General features: G+C 37.1%; 1 protein-coding gene across 1 annotated transcript in view; it reads left to right on the top strand.

The window, feature by feature from the left end:
* The window catches only part of LOC121137606 (transcription factor 12-like), a 246,523-nt gene that overhangs the window by 87,607 nt on the left and 138,428 nt on the right, over positions 1-20,488 (top strand). Inside the window, exon 5 of the mRNA XM_040740236.1 lies at positions 13,907-14,009. Within this exon, the coding sequence (XP_040596170.1) occupies positions 13,907-14,009 (103 nt within the window). The remainder of the gene's footprint in view (positions 1-13,906; positions 14,010-20,488) is intronic.

Genomic DNA, 20,488 nt, shown 5'->3' on the forward strand with positions numbered 1-20,488 from the left:
GATTTAGATTTTACTATTGATTCCTGAATACACTGCTGTTCTTTTAAAAAGGTTTTTTTTAACACTTTTATCTTATTACATTGGTGTTTTGCCTGCAGGTATGTATGTGTGAGCCTATCAGGTCTTGGAGTTAGGAGTTACAGGGGGTTGTGAGCTGCATGTGGGTGCTGGTATTTGAACAGCAGTGCCCTTAACTGCTGAGCCATCTCTCCCACCCATGGATACATTATTGTATCTTGGCAATTTTAAACTTGTAGATGTTCAGCATTTTCTCTCCATTCTGAAAAGAGTTTCTGATTCTCTGAAAAATATTTTTGAGTGTGGAGGTGTCTTTCCTGCTTATATTTTTGAAATAGCAGTTTTATATAGTAGGAATTTATAAATAAAAAATTTTCCTTCAGAGTCTCAAATTATTGTCTTAGAATACATTAAATGGTTCCTTTGTAGTTTATATTTACTTTGCTTTGAAGCTCTGGGTTTTTCTACTTGAGTAGGAGAACATATAATAATATATGGCAGCATTTATCAAATTGGTGATTCTGAAATTATTTGCCATTTCAAAGGAAATCCTGCTGTTTTTGCTATTGGATCTATAAGTCAGGTAGGAAAGCTGTCTTCTTTACTCTAATGTATTTATTTGCTTTTTTAAAATGTAGGCTAATGTAGGGTTTCTCTGTATAGGTTTTGGATCCTGTCCTCGAACTCACTCTGTAGACCAGGCTGGTCTGGATGGAACTCACAGAGATCCACCTGCCTCTGCCTCCCGAGTGCTGGGATTAAAGGTGTGCCCCATCACCACCCAGCATATGCATATATATATATATATATATCAAATACTTTACTGTTTCTTTGAGAAGTCTGTACAGGTTCACTGCTAGCAAACCACAAATAGGAAATGAATTTCTACATGTCATTGTTACTTTTTCTTTAAAAAGAACCTACATTAGCCAGGTGGTGGTGTCGCACGCCTTTAACCCCAGCACTCGGGAGGCAGAGGCAGGCGGATCTCTGTGAGTTTGAGGCCAGGCTGGACCGATAGCCTCCAAAACAATACAGAGAAACCCTGTCTCGTAAAAAACAAAAAAACAAAAAAACAAAAAAAAAAAAAAACAAACTACATTGGCTTGAGCAGAGTTTGGGTGCTCCTAAATTTCCCACATATTTTTTATTGTATTTTGCAGAACAAAACAGTAATTTGAAATTTTGTTCTTTTCTTCCATGAGCATTTGCCATATCATAGAATTTTCACAACTGGACAATGTGTTAACTATCATTTGTCTCAGTCCTTTTGTTTCCTAGATGAGAAACCTGATTCAGAAAGTGTGAGGTTGCTCAAGTAGCTTTGCAGGAACTCCAGTATTCACTCGAGGAGGGCTGCACTTAACTCATCAGTCCTTGCTTCTGGCTTATGAATATATTACGCATTGCCAGTGTGTTTTAGTCCCTTTGCTTTGCCATAGCAGTTCCTAATTCACAGAGTAGTCCTATATTTTCTGTCATATTTTGCAGGGAATGTAGAAAGTTGGAACAAGAAAGGGGATCTGCAACTGGTAAAAGAAAGTTTGGGACATGATCATACCTAGCAGGCTGGGGATGTAGCTCAGTTGGTAGAGTACTTTGCTAGCTTCTGTGAGGCTCTGGCTTTGATCCCTAGCACACAAACTGGATATGTTGGCACACTTCTGTGATTACTTCTCTTCGGAAGTAGAGACAGGAGGATCAGATGTTCAAGGTCATCTTGGACTACATAGCAATCTTGAGGCCATTTGGAGTGAAAGGTGGGCAAGGAGACAGAGGGAGTATTTATGTAGCAAGGGTAGTGTGTAATGAGATGGAATTGAAGAATTAGTTGTTGAATATCTGTAGCACAAAATCTAGTTGGTCTTAATAGTAAAAACTCAGAGACAGTTATCAGGGTTAAAGCGGAGATCAGAAAAGCAAAGCAGCCAGCCACTAGCTCTTACCTCTCTACCTCAGACTAAAAGGGAGATCCTGTCTCCACAAATCCTCAGGTTGACTCCAACTGTATCTGTCTCCACCAAGCCTCAGACTCCAAGGATTTCCTGTCTCCTCCTACCTTTTATTCCTTTCTCTACCCAGCTATATCACTACTGTTTCCCTCCCTAGTGCTGGAATTAAAGGCATGTGGTCTCAAGTACTGGGATCAAAGGAGTGAGCTCTGTTTCACGTTCAGACTGATTCACTCTCAAGTAGCCCAGGGTGGCCTTGAACTCTGCCTCTGTCTCCTGAGTGCTGGGATTAAAGGTATGGCCATCGCTGCCTGTCCTCTATGGCTAACTAGTGATTTAGGTGTGTGGCTAACTAGTAGCTTAGCTCTTAACTAGGTATATGACTAACTAGTGGCTTAGTTCTATACTTTGATCTTCAGACAAGCTTTATTAGATCATAAGCAGAGTATCACCATAAATATCAAACTGGATCCATTTGATAGATGGTACTGCCATTGTCTATTTCTGACACCCCTCACACCTTGCTTTGTGATACTGAGTTAATTTTCTTTACCTCAAACTTTTTCTCCCATTTTTCTTCATTGATAAAAATTGAATGCACATTGATAATGCCTATATCACCAGTCTTCCAGCCTCTGCCGGTAGTGGAGAGGGAAAAGCAGCTATGTGTTGATGGGTTGGCCTTGAAAAATAAAAAATCCTAGGTCAGGTGGTGGTGACACACCCCTTTAATCCCAGCACTTGGGAGACAGAGGCAGGCGGATCTGTGAGTTTAAGACCAACCTGATCTACAGGAGCTAGTTCCAGGACAGGCTCCAAAGCTACACAGAGAAACCCTATCCAAAAACAAAAACAAAACGAAACAAAAAAAGTTCTTCAGTTGTCTGTTGTGTGTGACTCAGCACAGAATGATTTCAGGAACTCATTGCTTGTCTTTTTGGTTGTGAGCCTAGCTTCTAATGGCTGAACAGTTCCTCCCAAGAGCACCAGGGACTTTGTCTTAAGGGATGTGAAGTAGGCATGTCTTAAGTTCTGTAGTACTTACTCTGACTTTTGTGTCCTTCTAGCTGAGGTTCCAAGAGAGTTTAGTGTACTCAGAGTATTGTCCACTTTATGGAATACTTGTCAGGAACACATTCTGACAGTAGTCTAATAAAGTCTATTAGGTAGAAAGCAATAATATACAGGGTTTAAAAGATTTTTGAGTTTCTGGTCTTGCAAAGTTTGTTCATAAAGTCAAAGATTGTATAATTTGGATAAAAAGGAGGTAAAGAAAGGCTACTCAACTAAAGGAAGAACATAGTATCCATAAACTGTGAAGACTAAAACCAGTCTGTAAGGTTATCTAGATGAGGTAGATGTTATTTTCTCCTAAAGTGTCTACAATATTTCTGCCAGATGTGGCTAAAGGGAACTTTAATTTTTGTTTGTGCTCTCTCCATTCATAGTTGGCATTCAGTATCTTTTCATTCATGTAGGAGATCTTGATTGAGAGCCACTTAGTAGATAGTGAGCTAGATATAGGATAATAGAGCCTTGGATATCTTCATGTACTGTCTATACAAAATACACAGAGGTCATTTTGACCTCACTAAGGGGTTATATTGGCTGAAGTTTTAGATTGACCTGGTTAAGTTTACATGTCTTAGCAGAAGCCTTAGTAGAGACTCTGCTTCTCCCCTTGGAACCATAGTGTTATGAGGAAACATCACTGTAAATAAGAATATTAACACAATCTCTTCCTCAATACTGGTAAGAGCCCAGGGCCACACACATACTAGGTAAGTGCTCTATTGTTGAGCTATGTCCCTAGCTTCTTATTTCTAAAATTATTATTTTGGAGCTGAAGAGACAGCTCAGGATTACAAAAAACCTGTGTTCAGATCCCAGCAGCCACAGTAGGTGGCTTAAAAGCACCGTATAATTTGAGGACCAGGGGATCTCACAGTCTTTTTTGATGTGTGAGGGCACTTGCATATACACATGTAGTATATACTTGGACAGACCCATAAACTTACTCTTAAAAAAAAACCCTTATTTGAGGTAGAATCTTTCTAAGTTGCTCATTCTGGCCTTGAACATACTGTGTAGCCCAGAGTGAGTCTTATATTTACAATCATCCTGCCTCACCTTCCTGAGTAGCTGGGATTACAGGCCTGTACCATCAGCCCTGCTTCGTTTTCTTGCCTTTATGCAATTTTTCTGGCATGGTCCCCACTTTGAATATTCTGCAGTTGGTAAATGCATCAAGTTTTTGAAATGCTAGAGGTGAATAAATGCATATTTTAGAGTTCACAAAAGTATGCTTAGAAATATTCTATATTTGCCTAAATAGTTACATTTTAAAACTTTTAGACAGTAAGACTGGAAATATAATTAGGTAGCAAATACTTCTAAAATAAATTTTATTGCTCACTCTAAATATTTGTCACTTATAATAAGTTCATTGGCCAGGAAAGATATAGGTTATAATAATATATAATAAAGGAAGTGCTGATGAGGTTGAACAAGCATTGTTCTAGACTAGAATAATCTTGAAATCTGTCTTAGTCAGTGAATAGTATGAAATAAGAGATGCAGCTTTTCATTAGGGAAAATGTAGTCTGTCCTGGAAGTAGATCAATTGCAATTAGACTTACATATAGGGAGTGGCACAGTGCTTTGCAAGGACTGATTTACTGTGGTGTGAAAGATGGGTCCAACATGAAATACTGACAAGAAATAGGATGGTCTAGGAAGATCAACTACATAGATCTGCTTAGGATGAAATCACACCTGGGTTAGGGCAGTAGGAGCCAGGCTGCAAAGTAATGGAAAGAAAAGAAATCTCAGTGTAGGTAGTAGTATTGTTGAATAGCAGACAGTACTAGGGGGCCGAGGAATTGTGGATCCCATAGACTTCCTGCCACAGAATGGCAACTCAGGAATTCAATTCTCTGTAGTTTTTAGGATGTGACAAGTTTGCTTTTGTTGTGTTAAACAACTACCTGATTGTTTATTTTTTAAAAACTTTTTGTGTGTGTGAATCGAAAGCTAAGAGTAGCTTTCCTTCCTTGTGCCCATTTTGTAGGACTCAGATAGTAGAGCTTAGTGTTACCATCTTTCCTATAGCACAAAAGATATATTCTCTAAACTGTTTATTATTTGTTTTTAATTTTTTGAGGGGGAAAGTGTAGATTTTAATGTGAGTAGGAAGTTCAAATGCACTAATTAGAAAGGACACACAAATTTTGAAATAGTATTTTATGCCTCTTGATCTCAGGTACAAAACAGGAGATGAAGCAGTTAAATAGCAAAGCAAGACAGAAGGGACAGAGAATTAAAGTAAGTGTTTTCTATGTATTGCATCTGTGTTCCCATTAATCTCTGTTTTGTTATGTAACTGCTCCTTCCGTGTGTTCTAGATGTGAAGAAGGCTATGGGTGAGAAAGGGTATATTTTAAGGTTAGGTTTAAATGAGTCTAGAGAGTAATTTCTGTGACTGTTAGTGCTAATCAATGCAGCATCTGCCTGAATTGAATCTATTCTTTCTTAAGAGAAGGTAGATTATGAGATGTAATCATTTAAATCTGTCAGCACATATGTGAGGTGAAATAAATCAGATAGCTTTAAGTTGCCTACTATTCTGTTTTAAGACAGCGAAGTTTCTCTTTTTTCCAGTCTGTGAGTTCTTAGAGCACACCTATTGAGACTTTGAGTCTGTATGCCTATACAGTCCTTATCAGGACAGATGGACCTTTACAGTTCTCTGTTAAGTTTTTTAGACTTCACAGCTAATCAGTGGGTGACTGAGGTCTAGCCTAGTAACCAGTAGCATAGATCTGCTAGCTACTAGGCTGGCTAATAGACATCTGTTCAGTCTTCCAGAACACCCACTTACCAAAAGTTACTAGGTAACACTCAAGTATATTTAATTTTTAGTCTTGGATATCCCCTTTTATAATTGTTGTGCCAGGTTTTGATAGTCTCTTTAGTATTTCCTGAGTTTAGAGATTTCTTGTTTATGAAAATACGTTGTAGGATAGTTTCCAGCGCACTAATTTTTGTGACTAACAAGCTTACTTTTATTAAATAGCTGTTAGAGTTCCCATTTATCATTGTGCAATTTAAAGATTTAACTTTGATGTATGGCTGTTTTGATCTTCAGACTGTTCGACTTAGAAAGCCATTTTCAAGATTCCTTCCATTTTGGAGATGAGGACATTAAGGTTTTCATGAAGGTCTAGGAGTGGTAACCAGGCTAAATAACTAGCTGGCCCCTTTACTGTGTTGACTTGTCAGTGTGTAAGAGGCCTTAAAAACCCTTCCCTTTCTTAGTGTCCAGGACTTTAAGGAACAGTATTCTAGATTAAGGTTATGTTACATCAGCATTCACTTTTTCCCTTTTTTTCATGTTTACAATTGTGTGTGTTTATGTCTATGTGTTTGTGTGTGTGTGTCTGTGTGTAGGGCAACTTGGGTGAGTTAGTTCTGTTCTTCCACTATGTGGGTGCTGAGTATGGAACTTAGATCATCAGACTTAGTGGCAGATACCTTTACCCACTAACTCATATCACCATCCTCACTATCATTATTTCTTAGAAAAGTTTATTTAATATGTTGTTTTTTTTAAAAAGCATGAGCTATAGCACCAATCAGACAGACAACATGAACAAATTGATTTCTGATTTTTTAATTTCCCCTTTGGAAAGAATTTTTTCCTTCTAATTGATAATTAAATAGAGTAAGTTTTATTATAGGTAGACTGATTTGAAATCTGTTAGTGTTTGTTCCTATTTTATATATAGTCCCATAAGAAGTTATATATCCATTCTGATGCAAAATCCTGTTAGGAACTCTCAAACTCTGGCTATTTCCTTGGAAGGGCAGCTACTTTGAGTTTCTAGAGTATGTCCCAAACAAGATGGTGGGCTGTTGTAATTTTTAAATGTCCAAAAAGAAATCCTATAAATCATGGAAAATAAATTTTGAATTATTAAAAGTAGGAAAAGTTTATTGTGTTACAGATCTTGGTATTTGGAGATTATTGGGGAGAAAATGATGTAATCCAGTCCTTAGACTCAACATTCTTAAAGCAAAATGTAGATTTGTACATTTTAAGAAGCCCTATTTCTTCAAATTTATTTGAAATATGTAATCCTTTGCAAAGCAAGAGTCCAAAAGAAGATTTTTGAATGTCGAAAAGTTTAGCCTTATCATTTTGTATTCCTTTTGTGACATACTTAAGTTGTCCCATATTCTAATGGCTGTTGTAAAATGTTCTCCTTCAGCATGGTGTACTAATGTATCAGTATTTCTACTGTCAGTGAAATCATCATTTCAGTGTGTTCCACATGATGTTTAGCTTTCGGGCTCTGTAAGAAAAATACCTGAGAAAATTAGTGAGCAAAGATGTATTCAGCTCCATGGTATAATCAGTTTGGTGTTTTGTACAGAGAAGAGAATATATTCTTGGTGTTTAGAAATTATTTTGTGGTTAAACAATAAAATACCAGCTCTGCTGGTGGGTGAAGATGTCTGAAGTATGTATGTCATTAGGTGATTTCATCATGCAAACATCAAAGAGTTGCTTACACAAACTTCTTTCTGTACCTTGAGTTACTAGAATATCTTCAGGGTAGTAATACTTGGCTCTGTCTCCCTTATAAGGATAACACCTACCTCTGGGTTCCTCCTGAGGCTGTGCCCTATGCTTTTACTGAGGAGGAACCGTGCTGCAGAGTATCTGCTTGATCCATTATTTTCATCACTTGCTTATAAGTAGACAATGCAGCAAGGACATTTTCTTGTTAATGCCTGTTGCTCTTTAGGCATGGGGCCTTTTCATATTTCCTCCATTGATGGTTGGGACGGGTACTTGGTATTGTCACTGTACAAGATTTGTTTAGACGACTATCATGATACACTTTCATGGATGCAACTCTGTCATATGTAGAAGACACTATCCTGTACCAGATGTCTTGGTCCTCAGGCTCTTATGATTTCCACCTTGTCTTCTTAGATATTCCCTGAGCCTTAGTTGTATGAGCTGTGTTGAAGATGTATCAGGGATGTGTAGGAATGAATGCCCCATAGTAAGTTCTCTGCATTTTGACCAGTTGTGGGTTAATGCTGCAAAAGAAGCTTCTTTGATGAGTTACATGTCATCACTGTCTTAGCAGTGTGAGAACTTTTGATGGGTAGGCATCTTTAACTTTTCCGAAATATAGTTTTCAATAAACAAATCTTGTACATTTTCTTTTTAACAATTGAAAATATTTTTAAAAATTGCTGCAAGTTTTCTGATTCATGTCTAATATATAAAACAATTGTTTTTTTTATATTGATAATGTATCCTTCAGTCTTGCTAGATTCATTTACTACATGTAGTGTTTTGTACATTCTGGAGAATTTTCTGTTTGGACAGCATTTCATTCATGACTTGCTTAACTAAAGAAGTTCCTGTGTTTTCTTAATTCAGTAAAGATACTTAACAAATGTGGAGGTTGGAGTTTTTTCTGCTCCTGTTCTGATGGTTTTTCTTTAAAGTGTGTTCCTATGAGGAAAATGAATACCGTTGTTTTCTAATGTTAAATGTTAATGTTGTTTTTCTTGTACTTGTAGGCACACAGCATGAAGTGTCATTTTTATATTTATGTATTCAGCTTGTTTACAGTATTGTAGGTGTTCATACTTTACAAAAAGTTTATTTTTTCTTTTTGCATTGGAGAATTACTTATTTGTATTTGAAAAAGTTTATATAGAATTGATAGTTTTTAATTTGGACCTTAATGATTATCTTTCAGATTTAAAAGAAAAACAACACATTTATTTTGTATGTGGTATGGAGATTAGTTGGGACAACTGGTGGGCTTAGTGGATCAAACTCAGATCATCAGACTTTACCAAGCATCTAGACTTAACTAAGCAATCCTGGGATGATTTTTAATTAAGTTTGTCTATAAATAAAGGGCTGTTCAAGTATTTTTTAAAACAAGATTAGTTGACATAGATAACTTAAGAAATGTGCCATTTGTCTGTTTGTTCTAAGTTGCATTTGCACATAATACTTCTTACCTTTTTAATATTTGAGTTATTTGTCTCTTGTTGTGTTAAATAACACAAGCTTAGCAGCCTAAAATGATGCATTTAGTTTCTGTAGTTTTAGAAATCTCGTATAGCTTGACCTGGTCCTTGACTTCAGTGTCACTTGCCAGACTCTAGGTAAGATGTTAGTCAGGACTAAAGGCTCAAGTCAGTGGCTAGTCAGTCAGGACTAAAGGATCTGCTGTGAAGATGTGGGTATTTTTTGTTTGTTTGTTTGTTTGTTTGTATGAAGGGTTTCTGGGTCCTAAGATACTCTGATAACCTCAGAGTAGCTTACCCAGTGGAAAGCATTAACATGCTTTCTACCTTTTACTAGATTTCTTGATACTAAAGGGTTTTGTGTTTTTTAAGCAACTAACATTAAGTAAAATGCTGTCAGATTAACTGACTGAATACATGTAATCCCTTAAATGCTAGGTCATAGAAGATACTTATAAAAATTAGCTGTTATGAACTTGAGCTATGCTTGTGTTTTCTAATTATCAATGTGTCTCATTTGCTTTAAGTGTCTTACAGCAAATTATGACCTGCCTGGAAGTACTTTCTGCCTTAATGCACTTGAAGCTGTGCTGACATTTGTTTATCTATGCTATTTATGTTTTTGCACAGGAAGCTTAATTTGAAATTTGGCATTTGTCTTCAATTTTAAATTTACTGGTCCTACTATCCTGCCCCTTGTGCTAAAAGAAAATTTAGTAATACTAATAAGACTTTGGAGACTATGATGTAGCACGGTTTAGATAGATTTCCTGGAAAAGTATTGAGAGAAGGGGGAAAGTTTTCTCTTTCTTCTTCCAAACTGTGAGCTGTTTGAACACTAAGATTGCTTTATTCATCTTGTAGCCTAGAATAGCAGAGTGCTTAATATGTTATAGGCAATAATAAATGTATTTTGTGCATATATTTCATATGTACTTTTAATTTCCGTGGTAACTAGATTAAAATGACCTGAAAAGACAGATAAAGGATATAAGATCTAGGAGATAGGTAAGAAGAAAATGAAAGGTCAAGAGAAGGAAAGACGGGTTAGAGAGATGGCTCAGAGGTTAAGAACACTGACTGCTCTTCCAGAGGTCCTGAGTTCAATTCCCAGCAACCACATGATGATTCACAACCATCTGTAATGAGATCTGTTGCCCTCTTCTGGCCTGTGGCCATACATGCAGACAGGACACTGTATACATAATAAATAAATAAATCTTTAAAAAAAAAAGCGGAGAGAGAAGGAAAGACAAGATTGACAAGTATTGGCAAGCATTTATGTTGACATCTGGGATAGATATTGGCAGTGTAGATTGACAAACTGAGAACAGGCAGGCAGAAAATGAGAGAATGCACTTGTTCTTTTTAATGGTGAGAACTCTTATTGATCATGTATCTGAAATATATGGTGTGTGTGTGTTTCAGTTTTGGCTGTTAGTCTTAATGTTAAAGTGGTACATGCTCCTATCTCTTAGGAAGTACATAAAAATGCAATAAAATAGTACTACTGTGAGATGTTAAATATCAAAGGAAGGCTCACCTATTTTTGTTCTGAAAACTTAGTGTTATATGCAAATACAAGTAATCATTCATTTTTTGTAACTAATGAATTTTTCATTGAGACATAAACAGTAAGGCAATAACAATTTGGACTAAATGCCTGAATTAGAGAATACTTTTTAAAGAAAACAATTACCATTTTACTTGCAGTTTAAGTCATATATTCATTATTCTTTTAATGCAATTCCCTTAAACTTGTTGACAGTTTGATTGAACTAAGCAGAATATACATGTGCATATAGGTTGTCATTTTCTTCTGATAGTGGATTAGGTTGCAGTTTCTTTTTGTACTAGATGCAATTGCTTTGTGTGTTTTGATACTTGCTGAACTATCTTGCCAGCCCTGCACAATACTTCTCAGTAGAGGGAGGGAGAGATGTGCATATGCATGAGGATGTGGTAAGAGGTGGACATGGGGTGTTCAGCTCTATCACTCTCTTCCTATTACCTTGTGACTGGGTCTCTCCCTGAACCTGGAGCTAGGCTGGTGGCCAAAAAACCCCTGGGGTCTTCCTAACTTTTGTCTCCTATAGTTACGAGATTACAGAAGTGCACAGCTAGACTTGGCTTTGTTTATATATGAGTGCTGAGAACCCAGGTTTAATAATACAAGAAGACCCCCACCACCCTGAGTCTCTGTCTCCCCCTTGCTGCCTCCTCCCTCCCAGGGTTTCTCTGTGTAGCCCTGGCTGTCCTTGAACTCAGATACCCACCTGACTCTGCCTCCTGAGTATTGGAATTACAGCATGTGCCACCACTGCCTGGCTCAGGTTCTCATTTTTAAATGAGTAAGTGTTCTTACCTACTGAGCCATCTCTTCCCAGCCCCCTAAATATTAAGATTTAAAAATTTTGCTGAAAGGTGATAAGCACATACTTGTAAAAGCACCAACTATTTAGGCTGTGCTAGGGAAATCATTTGAGTTTAGGAAAGCAAGACTTTGTTGATCGTTGATTGATTGATTGGTAGTATAAATATATCAGCTGATGGATCTTGAGTACTAGAGGTTGTATATAGAAATGTTAAGTGATTATGCGTGGTTTAAGTTAGGTAATATAGAAGCAGCTTGATCTTCTCAGGTCTGTTTTCTTGTTACAGAAAAGGCCAGCATTTCTAAGTTCTTACAACTTAGTGCATAGTGAGCATAAAGTAGGAAGTGAATCTTTTAGAATGCATTTTATTGAAGCTCTGCTACTCACTGTTTACTTTAAAATCTATAGGTTAACACACACATTTAAAATATTTTAATTGCTTTGACTTTTTAACTGGAATTCTTAAGTTTCATACATTTCTCCATTTTTATTCATCTATTTGATGTATATGGCTGAAAATTAGCCTTTTTTTCTAGAGTATTACTGTTTTATGAGCCTCAGCACATTTCAGTGAGTATTTAGGGTATGATTCCCTGTTTTTACACTTTGCCTAAGAATGGCAGTCAGAAGGGGTGGCAGAAAGAGTACTGGGGTGAGGTGTATTGTATCTTGGTATGTCAGTTAGTACTTGTACAGTGTTAGTTTTTAGAATAAAAATAAACTCCAAGGAATGACTTGTCAAGACCATCCTATTTGGTACATCTCTCCTTGGGTGTGACAGATTAGACTGTGACTGCGGTCACTAGAGTAAATTCTTTTTTCTTTTCTTCTTCTTCTTCTTCTTTTTTCTTCCTTGACAGGGTTTCTCTGTGTCACTTTGGAGCCTGTCCTGGAACTAGCTCTTGTACACCAGGCTGGTGTTAAACTCACAGAGATCTGCCTGCCTCAGCCTCTCAAGTGGTGGGATAAAGGTGTGCACCACCACCACCCGGCTTAGAATAAATTGTTAATAGTCATTTCATAATGTCGTCAATGTCACTTGAAAACTTCTTGATTGTCTGTCACATATGTATCGCCAATTCTGCAGTAGACAAAAGGAAACCCATTCAATTTGGAATTTGCACTCCCAGAAGATTAAAACCGAACAGTGGAAGTGCATCTGTAAGTAGTTTTAGTGATTCAACAGTAACTTTGCCCTTGGAATCTAGCCTTTTCATTGAATTAATATATCTCTTTCCACAGAGATAGTGAAGTCTGTTTCTGTTCCTTTAATTTCAGTGATATAGCCTCAGGAGACACTGAATGGTCTCAGTTAGGCAGGACAGGTTCTGTCTCTTCAGTTTCATCTTATTTTTATGATTTTAAGTTATCAGAGGTCTAGCTGTCACCTGAAGCTTTACGAGTTAAGTAGGAACCCTCCACTCCTGATAAAAGTGCCATGTTGTGTGTAGGAGCCTGAGAACCAGAACAGTTCTAACCCACAGGGCCTTTTGTAAAGTTTCCTGTTCCACCTTTGCCTTTAAGAAAATGTGTTAGAATATAAGCAAAATATAGTAACTGCTGGGAAATATTCATAGACTATTTTTTTCATGGTGCTTATAATTTCCTGTTCCGACTTATGAGCTATTTTATCGTTTTCATTTTTTATACCGCCAGATTCTATAAGAGTATATCTTATCATATAAATTTTATTCTGTATTTATTTTACATTTAAGAATGTATCTATTTCTAGTTTATTGATTATGATAATTTAAAGTATTTTAGGTACAGCCTGTAATTGACTTTTTGTAAGAGTAGTAATTAAGGAGGAATAGGTGGAAAGAAGAATTTTCCTGATGCATTACAACTTAGAAGTGTTTTTTGCTTTTTTTCTCATTTTTCCTTTTTTCTTTCTATCTTTTTTTTTTTTTTTTGAGACAGGGTTTCTCTCTGTAGCTTTGTAGACCAGTGTGGTTTCGAACTCATAGAAATCCTCCTGCCTCTGTCTCACAAGTGCTGGTATTAAAGGTGTGCACCACCACCGCCTGGCTTTGTTCTTTTCTTTTGCATGATATGGGGTCTTAGAGATAGATGATTCCAATGGTAGTCTGTAGAATGTTTGTGGCCGTTGTTTTCACTGGAAGCATTGAGAACTTTGAAGACAACGGGCTAATCTTTGTGTTTGCTTTCAAAAACTCACTTTTGTTTAATAGCAATAAATATTTTTTAAGTAAATTTGTTTGCTGATTTATTTTTGTGAGGGGATGGTGTTGGGTGGTGTGTGTTTGCAGAGGTTAGCACATGGAGGTCAAGCAACAGCTTGTAGTAGTCAATTTTTGTTTTCCACAGTGTGGGCCTCAGGGATTGAACTTGGGCCATTAGGCTTGGAGGTAAGTGCTATTCAGTGCTGTGAATGACAAATAAGGAGCTCAGTTTGGACACCCTGTGTAAGCCTGTGCATTAGTAAGGTAAGTGTTACTGTACTTTCTTTAATATTCTGGTCCTTTCTCTCCTTAGGGTTTCACAGACAGCCCTCATTACAGTGATCACTTGAATGACAGTCAATTAGGAGCCCATGAAGGCTTATTCCCAACACCTTTCATGAACTCAAACCTGATTGGTAAGTTGGTGACTCTGTAAATATCTGTGATCAGAGACCCTTTCTGTTATCATGTCCTATATAAATATATAAAGGAAAGCTCCTTTGTTGCTAGAAGAATCTAAGTTTTCCTTGCTGAAGGAACCAGCATTTGGAAATTAGGGTCTTTCCTTTAGAGCACTGTTAAGAGTGTGTAAAGGGAAGTAGCTATGTTCTGTTAGTTTGGGCCATGTCCCTGTGATGTCATATATTGCAGGTTTTCTGGGCCAGAGAAGCATTCTTTCAAGGGCACTTGTGGTTTACTGTTTGTCTTACTAGGTATGTTTATGTAGTAATTAAAAACGACAGAACAGTGACTTTGGCAAATTTAACTTACATTGAATCGGTTTTCCTTGGGTACTATTTGATAAAACTTAATATTTAGTTTATATGCTGTATAGGGTCTGTTTAAGCACTTGGATTATGAGGATGTATAAACGTTTGCCAGTAAAGTGAAATTTGAAGGGTGTGACCTCTCACCCTGATCTTTATGTTTTATCACCACTCTTCTTATTGATCATTCTCTGTCTCTCCCTTCCCCATGCAGAACACCCCCCCCCTTTTATATATCTTTCTTAAGTGACAATTTGAAGTTGTTCGGTCTGAAATAAGCCCCATGATTGTATCTTATGCCTACCAAACCTCTTGGTTTGGATACCACTCCTTTTTTAAAAAGGCAGTATTTAACCTTCTTACAAAATCTGTTTGAAAAGAAGCTGTGTCCTGTAACATATTTTTTTGTTCTTGCTTATGCTGTAGCTGAACACATTCTAAAGGCTTTATGTAATCTCGTGTATTAACTGCCATTGGCATCAGATAAATACACGTGGTTTGTGTAATTGACATTATTTCACCACTCTACCTCTAAAGCGTAGGTTATATTGTGATCTTAGAATTGACCTTTGGAGTCACAATTATGTTAATCTAAGTAGATTACTCCATCCAAACTCTTGGTCTACAGATGCTTTGTAAGGGATCTTGCTGTGTGCAGTCTTTGTTTTCTCTTCTCTAGTTTTGAGGAGTGAGAGTCTGATTTTCTAGTGTGGATTTTGCCTATGGCAACTGACAGTCAAAAACCAGAATCATTGAGTGTGACACAAGACCTGTCTAAGCAATAAAACCTGTGCTGAAAACCACTGGTAAGTGGGTTACTTACTGCAGGTAAAGCCCATAACCGTTAAAAAAGAAAACAATTATCAAAGAAAATTTCTACGTTTTTGTGTTAATTTTCTGTTGAGTCTTCTATCAAGGTTAGAATGTTATTCAGTTTAAAAATGCTTTTGTATTTTAACTTTTCCCTCAAGCAGCATTTATTTATATTGTATGTAGCAGGTCAAGTTGATGTGAGCAGAGGCTGTCACTCTGAACTATAAGAATTCATGACCCCTCTACAATGTATATCCTTGCTCATAGAGATAACACACACCCAGTGGAATTACATCTTTAGCACAGTTTTGGGCCAAGGTAACTGTTAAAATTGTGGGAATAATGAAGTCTCTAGGAGATATATATGTCAGTCACTTCTGAGCAGCTGTTAACTAAAAAATATTCCTACAATTCAGTTTGAGGTTCTAGTTCCTCAATTGGGGACTTTATGAACATATGTTTATTGGTATTTTTTCAATTTTTGGAGAATTATTGCAATACCATTAAAGGTTATCTCTACTCTGTAAAATGTGCATCTAATGTTTGAATGAGAAAAAAAAGCACATTCATCTGAACTGCCTAGTGTAGTGAATCCAGTACAGTTGTTCAGATCCTGTGTCATCCCACTGTATTATTTTAAAGCCTAATTTTAAAGTATCCTTTTACATTTAAAGGGGAAGGAGAGAATCTGGACAGTGGGGGCTCACACCTTTAATCCCAGCATCTAGGAGGCACAAGACAGTGGATCTTTATGAATTGGAGGCCAGCCTGGTCTAAAAGGCTACACAGAGAAATCATGTCTTGAAAAATAAAAAGGGGGCGGTTGATAATTCTGCAGTTCTTAATTAGGTAGAAACATTCAAATGGCAATGTCTGATTTACCCCTCTTCACCTCAGTATGGCACCTTAAATGAGTGATGTGCATGGTAGTAACTTGCTTTGGATATGAATGTTCCTTAAATTAAGCAGTTGCATCGAGTAGCAGGCAGTCCAGTAAGATGTGAGATGCAGTAATTGAAGTGTTAAGACATCCAGAGGTATGGAATGATTGTACTAGATGAAGTTAGAAGAGGGTCTCTTTTCTTTCTAGATGTTTAACAGTGTAGGGGAGTTTCAGGTGGCAAACACCGTTAGAACTCACCACCATTTTTTTCTCAATATATGTTTTTATTTAAATTAGAAACATGAATGTTTCACATGTCAGTCCCAGCTCCCTCTCCCACCCTCCTCCCTTGTCCCTCCACCAGCTCTCCAACCCCCCACCCAATCTCCATCATTCCCCAGGGAGGGTGAGGCCCTCCTTGGAGGTGATCGCTAAAGTCTGTCATTTCATCCAGGGCAGGACCTAGGCTCTTCCCCATGTGTCCAGGCTGAGAGAGCATCCCTCTATTTGGAATGGACTCCCAAAGCTCATTCATAAACCATGGTAAACACTGATCTACTACCCAAGGCCCCAGAGATTTCTGTCCTCCTCCCTGGCACTGCATCCGTGGAGAGCTCATCACCATTTATGTGGTGCTGTGAGAAGCATTGACCCACTGATACTGATTGCAGCACTAGATAACTTTGAAGTGAATGGTGGATGATCAGAAACAGTTAAAGAGAACAGAGAAGCAGTAACATTTTATCATTGCTGCCAATATATGAAAATAGAATTAAGCAGGAAGAGGAATCATTCATCTAGGGAATGCTGTTCTTTTGAGTGTTACGTTCATCTGTAAGTACATTTACCTGAAGAAAGAGTGGATTATAAAGTGGATTATAAATCTACTTCTTTTCATGAAAGAACTTTGAAAAACTTGACTACATTGCAAAAATCAGAAGTTTTGTCTAACAACTATTGATAATGATTTGATAATAATTTGCCACAGAAAACAGATTTCTATATTCATTTAGGTACTTTGAAGTTATGTAGGCAATGAAGCTATTATGCTATGTCAGTGTTTTATGAATTTCAGAATTATCCTATTTATTTGTCAGTATGCAATAGTAGGGAGCTTTTCTTGTTTGAAGAGAAATATGTCCTTTTGGCAAATAACTAGCCAATTAGTAGCAGACAATTCTGTTAAAGCTGTGAACAGAGGCTTGATCATAGTCATGAGTTGCAATGATGTCATTGTACATTTTTGGCTATCGTAGTTGCCAAAGCTTTGGCTCATTCTTTCACTCTTGACTCCCTCACTTATTTTCATACAGTTTTCTGGGATTAGAAAGAGGGCTCTATTCTTGTAGAGAACCTAAGTTTGGTCCCTGAAATCCAAATAGCAGCTCCAGGGAGATCTAACACACACACACACACACACACACACACACACACACACACACACACACACACCTAAAAGATACAAAAATAAATTTTGTCTATATCTGCCTTTTTGCTTGGTGAGAGCTGAGATTTAAAGATTAGCTTGGCTATAAAGAATTATCTTCCTTCCCTGAAAATTCTACTCATAGTTAGAAGACTCTTAAGTAGTTTTCAGGTTTTTACCAGTTGCAGGAAGCTGACTACACGGGAATGGTATAAAGGTCTATGTGAATCTGTTCTGGTCTCCCATGTTAGATGAAGTAACCAAAGGCAAAAATAGGGGATGGGTTCTTGGAAATTAAGTTGAAAAAAACACTAGTAAGCTACTGCATAACTTCCATTGAGTTTTTAAGGATTGTGCTGGATTTGTGGAAATCACCCTGAATTTAGTTAAAAGTATTTATAATGATTTATATTTTATACTTTAAATGTATACAAAGCTAGTAATAAGAAGAGGCTGTTGTGCCATCAATATTTTTGTTTTAGAAAAAGCAAAGACTAGCTTTTTGGTTAGATATAATAAATATGTGTATAACAGGTTGAAGTTTTTTAGAAGTATTTTTTTTTATATCTTAGGTAGCAAAATGGAGTCCTTAGGGTAGTGCTTAAAAAAAAAAAAAGTCATGAAATCTAAAGCAGAACAAACCAGTCTTAAAAAGAGGCCGAAGGTGAAGTATCCGCATCTTGACTTTTTCCTTTGCTTTAGTGTGTCAGCCAATGTGACTGTAGGGTGCATGTGTCTGCTGTGCAGCTACTGATGCATGCAGAACTGAGCAGAGGGTCGTGCTCCCCCAGTGGGTGCTCTTTCTGGGGGCATTTATAACTGGCAGTGTGTAAGGCCGGTGGAGAAAGCTAGAAGGGCTATATGTCAGCTGCTATAAAGACAGTCAGATTCTATTTTAGGAAAAGATAGGGACATTTGACTTTTCATGAAAAGAATAGACATTTTAAAGCGTTCTATAAGGCAGTTCAGTGAATGTACAACAATGACTTACTGGTATTGTAAATAAAATAATCTGTTAAATTCTGTGATCTTTAATCTAGAATTCTTTGACTTCAATTACTTTGTAAAAATTGGTTTCCCCTTTCTTGATATCAGATATTTTAATTTCTTCTTATATTTAATAACTTAAACCTATAACATGGTTAACTATTAACTAATTAGACTAGTTCAAATCATTTATCGTAACCAGTTTATATAGTATTCATATTTGTGTTGAGATGAATTCTAAGTATTACTGTATATCTTACATGAACAGAAATTATTCTTACCAGCTTCTTTTGGCTTTCAATTTTCCATGAAAATGGTCCAGTGCTTTTTTTTTTTTTTTAAAACATTATTCAGTATTCTAACTGAGATCATTTTCACATCACCACAAGTCAGGGTTGCATATAGACATGATAATTTCCCATTCAGTGAAAATAAGCGTGTGTCTTCATTGAACTCAAGAAGTCACATGATAAAATAGCCAACAAGCTGTTGATGATAGAGGAATACTTTCACTGAGGAAAAATAATAGTGAGACTATGTCTACTCATAATAGACCAACTCTGGACATTGAAGAGATTGGAAGTCACTGCTGAGTTGTCCAGCAGATTATAAAGCTACTACTCTCACCGTGTACCTTCATGGAAGAACAGGGGTAATATGTCTGATTAGTGTCTAATAGAGTGCGTGAAGGCAATGGTTCCAAGGTTTTGTAGTGCACATAGCAGGAAAGAGTTAAGCAGCATAAGTAGCCAGTCTCAGTTCAAAACAGTGGTAGTTTTTGTGAGCTGATTATGAAGATGTTTTTACTCCACAGAATTCTGTTTGCAGATATTTGACGTCTGGATAGTTGGGAAGAGGACCATGCTCTTGCCTTGAGCACATTGACAGAGTAAGGTAGCGTGAAACTGAGAGACATGGAGTCATTCTGGCTTTTGTTAACAGGTTCTAACCTTGTGTATCAAATTTTAATGTAAAAACTAAACAAATGCTTTCCTGGAGAACTGAGGTTGTCTTTTTATAGTATTCTAATTTCTATGATTAGGTTCTTATTAATCTAGTTGAAAGCTTGTTTTCAGTTGGGAAAGATTATAACTTTAGTTTCCAGTAAAGAAAATAATACATGAGTTTTAATGTAGGCTGCTGCCTCTATCCAGTGTGACAAAACCTTTTAAGTTAGGGATGTGGGCTTAGATAGAATTACTGTGTCAGGTGTGGAGAACAGCAAATGAGGAACATGCTTGTAATGCATGTGAGCACTACACTGGTATCGATCCCATGCGTGAGACCTCGAAACAGGACATCTTTTCAGCCCTCCTATTCCTGGCTGCTCTGATCTCACTCTGGGCTTTTGTTTTAACAGTGGAGCTCACTCTCTACAGAGCTGGCTAGCTGAGTAGGCATCTGGCTGGCTTCTAAGTGGAATGTATATTTTCACCCTACACAGAGGCATGGAAAAGCTGAATACTAGTTAGTTTCGATTTAGGCTTTATGAAAACACTAGTGCCTCTAGCTCTTCCTAGAGATTTGTTGCAAGGCTTAAAAATATGTTTTGATTTAGAGTGTGATGGTAAGTGCTGTTGGTAGAAGATTACACTAAAAGTGATCCAAGGACTTTTTACTTTTGCAGTTTGTTTGTGTAGAAGAGTGGAATAGGTTGGTGGTTTTGTTTACTTTTCTTGAAAAGAATAAAACACTTTGTAAGTAGGAGAGGGCCAAAGAGAAGAATTACCCTAAAGGGCCACATGAACAAGTGGTCACCCCTCTACTTTCCATGCCATAGAAGACTAAAATCTTGAAGGTAATTATAGCAATACAACTGGAATTTGTAGCTTGTGCTTTCATGATGCAGTTAAAAAGGAGTTGTATTCATGCTCTGAATCTTCAAAACTGAGGGTGAGAATAGTTCTAGAGGTTTCCACTCTAGAAACACAAGTTTTTGACCCTGAGTACTCAGCTCTCTAGAGAGGGGTAGGAAGCCACAGGGCTGGAAGGTTCCTCAGCACCACACTAGCCCTGCGA

Source organism: Mesocricetus auratus, unplaced genomic scaffold (genome assembly GCF_017639785.1).
Source record: "Mesocricetus auratus isolate SY011 unplaced genomic scaffold, BCM_Maur_2.0 Super-Scaffold_100691, whole genome shotgun sequence".
Lineage (NCBI taxonomy): Eukaryota > Metazoa > Chordata > Mammalia > Rodentia > Cricetidae > Mesocricetus > Mesocricetus auratus.